The sequence below is a fragment of the Stegostoma tigrinum genome, chromosome 10 (genome assembly GCF_030684315.1).
Source record: "Stegostoma tigrinum isolate sSteTig4 chromosome 10, sSteTig4.hap1, whole genome shotgun sequence".
NCBI classification, from domain to species: domain Eukaryota; kingdom Metazoa; phylum Chordata; class Chondrichthyes; order Orectolobiformes; family Stegostomatidae; genus Stegostoma; species Stegostoma tigrinum.
In genome coordinates this window covers 57905141-57915407 of record NC_081363.1, presented here as the reverse complement: position 1 = coordinate 57915407, position 10267 = coordinate 57905141, and the positions used below count along the sequence as shown (strand labels likewise).

General features: G+C 44.0%; 1 protein-coding gene across 3 annotated transcripts; it reads left to right on the top strand.

Moving 5' to 3' along the window:
* The first annotated feature begins 293 nt into the window (after positions 1-293).
* On the top strand, positions 294-8770 carry foxa1 (forkhead box A1). 3 transcript variants are annotated; one of them, XM_048538276.2, is made up of 4 exons: positions 294-403; positions 863-980; positions 5895-5959; positions 6646-8770. In XM_048538276.2, the coding sequence occupies exons 3-4, from the start codon at positions 5906-5908 to the stop codon at positions 7849-7851; spliced, it is 1260 nt and encodes a 419-aa protein (XP_048394233.1). In that variant the 5' UTR covers positions 294-403; positions 863-980; positions 5895-5905; the 3' UTR covers positions 7852-8770. The 3 variants fall into 3 exon arrangements, with proteins under 3 accessions (XP_048394233.1, XP_048394232.1, XP_048394231.1); XM_048538275.2 differs by lacking the exons at positions 294-403; positions 863-980 and adding an exon at positions 3439-4505; XM_048538274.2 differs by lacking the exons at positions 294-403; positions 863-980 and having other exon boundaries at positions 5579-5959.
* The last annotated feature ends 1497 nt before the right edge of the window (positions 8771-10267 follow it).

Genomic DNA, 10267 nt, shown 5'->3' with positions numbered 1-10267 from the left:
CAATAATTTCTCCAAATTCTCTCTTAGCCTGAAGGAAAAAAAGGGAAGTGGTGGGAATTTTCAGAAAATCTGGCAGCATCTGTGGAAAGAGACTAAAAAGATGTCTTCAGGACTGAAGAGTGGCGGAAATGCGATGGGCTTTATGATGTTGAAAAAGGGAAAGGTGCAGGTGAAGTGGAAAGGAAGGTCAGGGAAAGGTTATAGGGCAGAACAGATTAAACAAAGATGTCATGAAAAAAAGGTAAAGGGAGTGGCTATGGTTGTAGTGAAAAGGGCACTGGCACAGAGTAAAGGTTTGTGATAAAATAAAGGACTGCTCTGACGATACGGAATGCGATTTAGCAAAAAAAAAGTCAAAAGGGAAGTTTGAGGTGATTTCGGGTTGCTGAGTGAGTACTCAGTGGTGAGTACAGAAGGCTATAGAGGCTATGAACTCTGACTTACCTAGGCAAACCTCATGCAGTAGCACCCTTTGGGTCAATCAGTTTACGTGATATTGCATTTGGTAGCACTTTTTAAAAAAAATCACTGGGGATGTGGGCATTGATGGCTGGATCAGCATTTATTGCCCATTCCTACCTGCCCTTGTGAAGGTGGTGATTAGCTGCCTTTTTGATTCACTGCAGTCCATTTAATGCAAGTAGAGCCGCAGTGCTATTGCTGGGGAGATTCCCCCAACCCCACCTGAAAAAACGGCGATATATTTCCAATTCAAGACGGTGAATGACTGGAAGCGGAATGTTGCACGTTACAAAACACTTCACACAGTCTTGCTTCCTGGAATCTTGTTTTGAAAGTACAATCACATTGTTAGGGTCACATTGTTAGCATAGCTTTTATTTTTCCTGCTATTTGTGATTAGTTCAAATCGTCACCGTAAAGAAATGGAGTTCATTCTCTCTCAGGAAGAGAAAGAGCGTTTGCCAAAAGATTGTCCACTCGCAGCAAGTGTGTAAAATGTTCAGAATCCAATATCTCAGGTTAGCTTATGTTCATTTTTTTTCTAACGTTTAACATTAGTCTCTTACAAATGTGCTGCGTGTTTGAATTGGTTTCTATCTGATTTCAGTGTTGATCCAGTGAGAATGTTTCGAAGCGTCCAGCCAGCAATCAGCTGGTTCCGTGTTAGAACAGGGCGATGCGACGGCTGCTGGTGTGAGCGGACTCGGTGGAAGGAACACTTTTTGCGCTAGTTTTACTTAGATCGATACTCCCAAATCTGGACGACCGCTCGCAGCATTCCTAGCAAGACAGATGAATCATTTGGGCCTGAAAATTATGTAGATAAACAACCTGAAAACCTTTTGTAACTCATCAGCGATGCCCTGTTTCATTGTTTGCTAGTTCGGCTCATTGGCCGATGACAAAATATAACCTCACTCAAGTTAATGAAGAAGTAATCTGAAAATAATCTAACGAAAATGTTCAGAAAATTAAATACGATAGCTAATTATCAACCACAGATGTCAGCACTTATTACAGCTAAAAATTAACGCCTTGTCCAATAAACAGCAAACTGCTCTGGGTGTGATGCAGGGTCTTTAGGAGATGAAACATCCTTCTGCCTTAGTCTTTGGACGAATTAAGTGAAAAACATAAATTTATTTTGAAACCAACAGGAACGGTTTAATAAAAGTGCTCGCGGGATTAAGGTCTTCTGACCTCAGCAAATAATGTCATTTTACACCTTGTGTACAGAGGTAAAACGATCCGGAAAGAGTGGCAAGTAAATCCCAGACTTATCACCGGTCACCTGGTCAAGGAACGGTCGTGAACCTTTACCCTGATAACGACCAGGGACGGACAGTGGCGGCGGAATGTGTTCTTTAATCAGTCACTTTTAAAACACTCATTTCGAAAACATTCTGCCAATGATTGGTTTAACATTGCTTGGGATTTTTCAGTTTTTTCATACCGTCATTTTAAATACATGTATGTGTATATATATATATATATATATATAATATCTTTCACGGGACGAGGGCTCTTTAGCTAGGCTAATATTTGTTTCCCATCCCGAATTGCCCATAGGGCAGTTGAGAGTCAACCACATCGCTGTGAGTCTGGAGTCACACATGCAGACCAGGCAAGGACGGCCGTATGGTTCCATAAAGGTCCTTCAACCACCCCCCCACACCCCGCAACCAAAACCACCCGGCAACAATCGATAATTATGTCATGGTCATCATTAGATTCTTAATTCCAGCTACTTATTGAATTCAACAGCCACCATTTGCCATGATGGGAGTCGAACCACGGTACCCAAAACTTTAGCTAGATCTCGGGCTTAATAGTCCGACGATAATACTGCTGGTGTTCCCACTGGTGATTCAAATCTTCAAATAAAATAAGACAATTTACACGCTGCAAAAAGTCGGAAAACAATTCATTAATAAATTTATCGATTGATTGTTAATTAATAGGTGAATTAATATGCAATAATAACCGTGTGTCGGAGGCCGAGCAGCTGCCCATGTAGTTGGACATTGCACTGTGGCTGGATTTGCTTCTTCACGAACGAGCAGTCTCAGCGATAAACCTATAGAGTCTTGCACTTACATTACCTCCTTCACATAGAGATAACTCACTCAGAGAAGAATGATCCAATTAATTTTGCAACATTGTTAACAAAACCCATCCTGTGCATATTGCTCTTCAGATGCTAATGAGACCTTTCTGAAACCAGCAGCGTCCCCGGAGTCGCTCAATCCAGATGGATGGCTTCTGGTCGAATAGTCGCTGACTCCTTCTCTATTTATTGCCAACGCTGCTCCTTAATTACTGAAACTATTCTAGTAGGTAATCTGTAGCACGTGTGAATATATGAACCGGTTTATTTATAGGCAGTTAACGAGCTTCCAACCCACACTGTGGTGGGTTTGGGGTATGGGATAGTGTGCTGCAGGAAGGAACAGGATTTATCAGATATGGGGTTCTCACCATGGGGCGTACAGTTTCTATTTAGGACATGTACAGTTCCCATGTACGTAACTCAAACAGAACATAAACTGTCACAAACCTTTATTTCAAAGATTTGATAAAAAATCTTTACACGTTGAAAAAAATATAAAGATGCCAAATATTTTAGATGCGGCGAAAGTCAGTGTAATCTATAAAGCACACAAATCTGAGCTGGTTTGGGACTAATCTAATCAATCAACAAGAGTCAATGTTCTCTTCACAAAATCTTCAAGCGGAAATTAAGTTACATTTACTACTGAATGCACGATGTTACAGCTCGGTTTTTTGAGAAGTGGGGGGAGGATGAGGTATGGGACACTTTCTGGAGAACTAAAGTGAAGAAAACAGCCCGGCGTTCCGCCTGCTCGCACTGGTTAAAACATACCAAATGTGGGAGGTTTAGCACCCACTCCTCAGCATTTTACTTGAACAACAACAGGAAGGATGACGATGGTGAAAGCAACGCCTTTTCCACACAGTATCTGTGAACAGTCACACAGAGGAAGGGCGCGACCACAAAATTATGGATCTGATGTAATAAACTGGCAAAACTTGCTGCAGTACCGTTCTCATTCTGCAAATGATATGTTGAATTATCATGCCGAGGCCAGATTTGTGATGGCTACTTCACAGTTTGAAGTCCATACTCAGTCGTACCAGTGTGTATGTTTGCCCCTGGCACGGCTGGCAAGGGTATACAGATCAATGCAGGAATTAATTCGTTGACCGGCATGGATTGATACACATTAAGGGTGCCCGTTTGGCAGACCGAACTTGTAGTCATGAATAGCATATGCATTCGAGATAGCTTCTCTTTCGCGATATTATTTTATGCCAAACCGTTTAATATTTTGATGAAGATGACCCGAGCTTCTTGGTAAAATGTGATCAAATTGCTTTCTTTTCCGGAGAAAATAGAATAAAGAGCAAATCTCCTCGCGTCTGCCAAAAGGTTTGTGATTCTGACCAAACTTCCAACATCGCATTGCCGTCACGTTAAGAAGGAAACCTCACAGTCTTGTCGCTATTCAACGGTTTGCAGCAAGGCCTGGAAAAGGAGCAAGAAAACCGGTTCACTCTGGGAGCTTGCCTGCTGTATTTCAACCTTCCGAACAATTCAGATGAAAAGACAGGGCACGCTACTAGACTGAAATCATTTCAACACACTGGGTCAATCACATCACAGAAAGAGGTGAGACGTAAAAACAAAGTGAAAATACAGACAATGTAGTTTTCATTTGACTATTTACACATTGTCACCCTGGTGTTGAGGAGATTTTAAGTGTTGCCAGCTGCAAGTCTACAGCTTCTCTTTCATGCCGCATTTGGGAGCCAGCTCACAGGCGGAGCAGTAAACTTCTTGCACAACACAGAGAAAAGGGGAGTCCAGGACTTCATTTTCTTTCGGGTTAACATCCCAGACCCAAATGTCGTCCCGTTGCTACGCGCTACATAAAGCCGCTGCATAAGCTGAAGTTTCGTTTATTGATGACTTGGAGCGAGGGCTGTCGCTGGCTGCGGAGTCCTAAAGAGGGTAACCCGAGGTACGTGATCTTGAATGCAAACTATTCTTCCATTCTGCATTTTTACGACCTATCACCACGAAAGAAGGACGAAGAATGCGTTTATTTACACCATTCCTCAAAGACGTCACACGGCAGAGTAAATTCTACCACAGGCTAATTACATCTGCCTCTTTCAGGCCGATTCGTCTCTTTCAGGCTAGGAATGTCGCTCAGCCTAATACCTTATTAAACAGACATTTGTTTAGATTTCTAAATGAGCAACACAGAAAGGTCCATCGCCCTTTGTAGTCAATCACCAAACATGTGGAGATCAGATTGCAGCTCACATAACCGTGTAATTTAATGAATTGTCTGCGATCACAACGAAATATCTCAGAAATAATTTGTGTTTTGGAATGCTACCATTGCTGATCACAATTAGATGCGTGTTTGCCGGTCCAAAGGTTTGCTAACGGTGCTATCGCTAGACAGGCTGCCAGATCAACTATATCTTCTTCGCTTTACTGATTAGCGGGAGGATTGCACTTGGCAGAACCCAGTCTGCTGGAAAGGAGTCTAAACGAAGTGTTTATTAAATGATCCCCAGTGTGGACATTTCGGTGGGGTGTTGCGAGTTATGAGACTTGGTCGTTTTAACGGCCAGGTTTGATTTTCTCAACCGGCGGGTTGAAGCTGAAAGCTCAAACAAATCACACCAGGGCGCCGTTTACCTTTAACCATTTACAATTCTCGTCTATCTGAAAACAAACTGCTGTAGATATTGCTACGGTTAACTTCAAATTGCGGGGAAAAAAGTCAGGTTTTATCAAAGGTACTTTGGTTGTGTTGCGAAGTATAGTATGACAGAAATAGTGGAAAGGAAGACATAATGGTTAGTTCTGAGAGTCCCTCGGATTTTCTCTCTCAGTTTAATTGGTCGGAAAAAAGTCCCTAGTTTCGTTTTTGGTGCCGGATTAATTTATCTGTTTCTCATCCTATTGCTATAGTTTGTCTTTCCTTTTGTTTCCGAGTTAAACCAATTAGTCTATTTACAAATTCAATAGGGACTACTTTCAATGGCTCAAGTCTGGCCCCGCTGAGTGGAAGTCAGTGGAATTGTGAGCAGTGCCAGTAGTTAAGGCAGGTGTGGAATAGGAACAGAGTATCCTAACGCTTAGGTGAGAGTTGATTATTCAAATATAGAAAGATCTGGGCAAATCGGGAAAGGAGGCAGGATCTGTGGGCAGTTAAATCACTACGCATGTCCCCAGCGCCACTCAAAGTGTTCGCGTCCCACCACTTCCTCACTCTCGCAGTCTCCATTCTATCTTTCTCACTGTACTTCAGCCAGACTACATCCGCGCTGGGATTGTATTTTTAGGGCAAGCTTTGATGCTCGTTTATTGTACTGTGCCTCCATGATGCTAGGTGCGGTGAAGATGGAAGGACACGAAGCTTCCGACTGGAGCAGCTACTACGGGGAACCGCAGGAGGTAAGCCAGAGTAACAGTTGCACCTTATATTGAGGTGGGCACTTGCGGCATTAACCCACAGATCACATAAAGAGCGCGGATTATAGCGCGACTTAATTTTAAGTCATCTTCAGAGGCATTTTGCCGAGGGATTCTACCTTAAAATCGGACAATGTTTTGTCGAAGTATATCCAACGGGTGTTACATGTCTCAAAATGACGGGATACCAAACCTTCATAAGTAATTGATAAAAAAGAACAGCTTGGTGTTGTGCGTTTGTGTATTCGATACAGGAGCTAATGAGTCACGAAGTTACTGACCACGGGGTGGCATCAGAGAGAGAGAGAGGGGGGGGACTGAGTGAGAGCCACTCTTCAATCCCGCTCCAGTGTTTACGAGCTCGGCCAGAGATCAGACAGGGCATCTTAACAAGTCATCAACAATAACCAGTAGCATTATTGTATCTTACTGCAGGGAGGAAGCTGTTCCAATTTTACACTTTATTTTAGGAGGCGTGGCTTTCTCACCTCAGTTCGGTGTAATGAGTCCGAAGGTGTTCCCCCCCTCTCTCCCCCAGCGTGTTGTAAAAGGTAACTTTCCCGTCAACATCGCTGGCGACCCAAGTGTAGAGCGTTCTGAATAAAGCAAAATAAAACTCGTCACCCTGCCCCGTCAAACTAACACCTTTCTTTCTTTCTAATGTGAAGGCCTATTCGACGGTGCCAGTGAACAGTATGAACCCGGGACTGGGCAGCATGAACAGCTACATGAGCATGAACAGCATGGGCTCCGGCGGCAACATGACCTCGGGCTCCTTCAACATGTCCTACGGGAACCCAGGGATGGGCACGGGGCTGAGCCCGGGCATGGCCACGATGCCAGGCGGCGGGCCGGGCGCTATGGGCGGCGGGGTGACGGCCATGAGCCCGAACCTGAGCAGCCAGCAGGCGTCCATGAGCGCGCTGAGCCCGTACTCGAGCCTGAGCCCGGCCCTGAGCCCCATGGCCTACAGCCAGAGTAACCTGAGCCGGCCCAGGGACAGCAAGAGCTTCCGGCGCAGTTACCCGCATGCCAAGCCGCCGTACTCTTACATCTCGCTGATCACCATGGCGATCCAGCAGGCCCCCAGCAAGATGCTGACCCTCAGTGAGATTTACCAGTGGATCATGGACCTGTTCCCGTATTACCGCCAGAACCAGCAGCGCTGGCAGAACTCCATCCGCCACTCGCTCTCCTTCAATGACTGCTTCATCAAGGTGGCCCGCTCCCCGGACAAACCGGGCAAAGGCTCCTACTGGACCCTGCACCCGGACTCGGGAAACATGTTCGAGAACGGCTGCTACCTGCGACGCCAGAAGCGCTTCAAGTGCGAGAAGAAGTCGGCGCTGCGGGCGGACGGAGCGCGCAAAGAAGCCGCGCCTCAGGGCAGCCCGGCAGCCGCCAGCAGCCGCCCCGGGCCGCTGGCCCAGGCCGAAGGCACGCCGGCCCTCAGCGACTCGAGCAGCTCGTCCAGCCCGGACACCGAGCTCGGCAAGCCGCAGGCTCCGCTGGCCAGCTCGGGCCCGGCACTGGCTGGAGGCCCGGCCTTGGGCAACGCGCTCAGCCTGAGCCCGGGGCCTCCGCCCCTCGGCCACGTGTCGGCCGCCGACTCGCAGCAAGTACACCACCTGAAGGGAGAGCCGCATTACTCTTTCAACCACCCGTTCTCCATTAACAACCTCATGTCGTCCGAACAGCAGCATCACAAGATGGACTTGAAGGCTTACGAGCAGGCCATGCATTACTCCAGCTACGGGAGCAGCGGGCTGGCCCTCAGCTCTATGGGCAAGAGCAGCCTGGAGCCCTCGGTCCTGGCCAGCGAAGCCTCCTACTACCAAGGTGTGTATTCCAGACCTGTTCTCAACACCTCTTAGTCTTACATCTAAAATAGAGGAGCTTAAACCGTCAGATCATCATCGACACTTTGCCCCTTTTCGGGATTGCTATTTCAGCACCGTTGTGTGCAAAGACTGTTACTTTTACAAGATTTAACATGTATTAAAAACTGTGGAAGTGCAAAGTAGCTGCAGAGTTTGACGACGAATCACGACTGTACATTTCGCGGAGAATATCTCGCAAACAACTGCAGAATGTATTTAATTTTTTTTTTAGAACCGTGTTGTATAATTCTAGAATTCGTTGTGTGATCCTGTACCACTTTCTCCGCGTCCACTTACTATTCCCAGAGGCTGCCCGCAAGTTGTGATAAACGCAAGACTAGTCTCGACCACTTAAATACATGAGCGGAAGAGAGAAGAGCGTTAGGGTAAGCATGGGGGTTGAATAAAATGAGCTGCTTGGAGAAAATAACTGTGTTAATTCTACGAAACTACTCTATAATAAAAACTCGACAGGACGCTGTGCAGTTTTAGTGAAACAAAGACGAAGACGAAAGCCGTTTCCCGTTTCATGTGTTCATGTCGATTCATTGGCATTTTTTTTTTCAAAGCGGGTTGATTGTAAAAATGAACCAAATGTTACCTGCATCAGGAACCAGGAAAAGTTACTATATTTTTCGTTCCGCGATGCCTTTTAACTCTTATTTCCATCCAGTGTTAATGCACTTTCCCCCCCCCCCCCCCCCCGTTTTTAGATGTCTAGAAATGTTGGTGGTAGCATATAGCCAGACGGGTTCTTGCGGCTTTTCTCAATGTGCCTAATTTATTGCATGATCTACTCTAGGTCCTTTCTAGTTTTAAGTTGTCGAGAAATAATGATACAAATTACAAATTGAATTTAAGGAGTTGTTAATTTTGTATTTGTAATTCTATGAAAATAAAATTATTTTGATTTGATGAGAAAAATAAAAAGGTTAATTCACACCTACTTTGTGGTTTTGTTGTTAATCACATCACTCGCCAATAAACAGTTAAAAATGTTCCCTTCAGTATTACAGTAAAACTAAGTCATTTCTATTGATGAAATCAGAAATTTGGCACTTAAAACATTCTTAAGAAAATGTCAGTGTCAAAGCAATGAGTATAACTATTGCGGAATGTTTAGACAATATTCGGAGAAAATAAAGTCGAGTTTTAGTTACTGGCTACTATATAAAATAAACCCTGCTTTTGTTGCGTACACATATCGTTTTTAACATTAAAAAGTGATCAGGTTCACAGCGAATACTTTCGACCAACTCCAGCAGGTAATTTCGAAAACCGAGAACAAATGGGGTATCGCCCAAAGGAACTGTATGTGGATTTTCCTAAAACCTTATCTTGATAAAATAGAATGATTTCATTGCTATGTCTCCGATGATTAATTTACAATTAATGCCTGAATTTTATTTTTGAAACAAAATGTTATAATTAGCATTTTTAAACAAAATAACCAAAGGATAATAATTCCAGCGCGTGGTCTTTCGTTTTCAATGACACGTACATGTGCTTTGAGCGCCTAAATTCCAAAGTGCACCAGAACACCAAGTCGTTCGGAAGATTTTGAGGATGACCATCTGCCAGTTTAGGATTTGTATTTTCAAACAGGAACCTTGTTCAGGCGCTATTCCTGAAGACGAAGAGGCCGAGACTGATTTCATTTCGCAAGATAAACGCATTACTGTGAAACAGTTCTAAAATTACAGTTAAGATGGTCAGTCATTGAAATGATCAGTGGGTTTATTGCATTTTCATATATATGTATATTTTTATATATGTGATTTCATTGGTCCTTGTTTCAGAAACGGTCGCTTCTGATTCCAATATGTTTTTCACTACCGAACGCGAGCATTATCCCCGATTATTTAGAAAGTCTGTGCTGAACAGCTACAATTGCAGTGTTTTCCTTTGTCACGCTGAGAATAAGCCTGGAGCATTGTCTATTACAAATGTTACAATGTGTGATAGAATTACATGTCTTTGTATCTAGGTACAAAAACACATTGTAATTTCGAACCACACAAGTGGATCTTTGATCACTGTTCACGGGCGGGACACACACACATTGTCAGAGTAACCGTGAAATTCTTTTAATTATCATGTAATTGTCCCCTGATGAGTGAAAAAAGTGTAGCGTGAAATTGAGAAGAGCGAATTTTCGGATTATCCTTGAGTGGACACATTGGCTGCACCAACATTCCTATTTATTTTCTGTAAACAACGTCTTTCCAAGGAAGTGGAAGAAAATTACGGCACGTCGCTAATTGCTTTGAAGATTCATGCTGTGTTGCCTGATAAACCAATTCGTGTAAAACTGAGAAGCAATGTTATTTGTTTGCATCCTCGCAGTTCAATTACTTTTTATAGAAAGACGGATTCTTATTGTTTAGTACACTGTAAAGAGTTAATATTC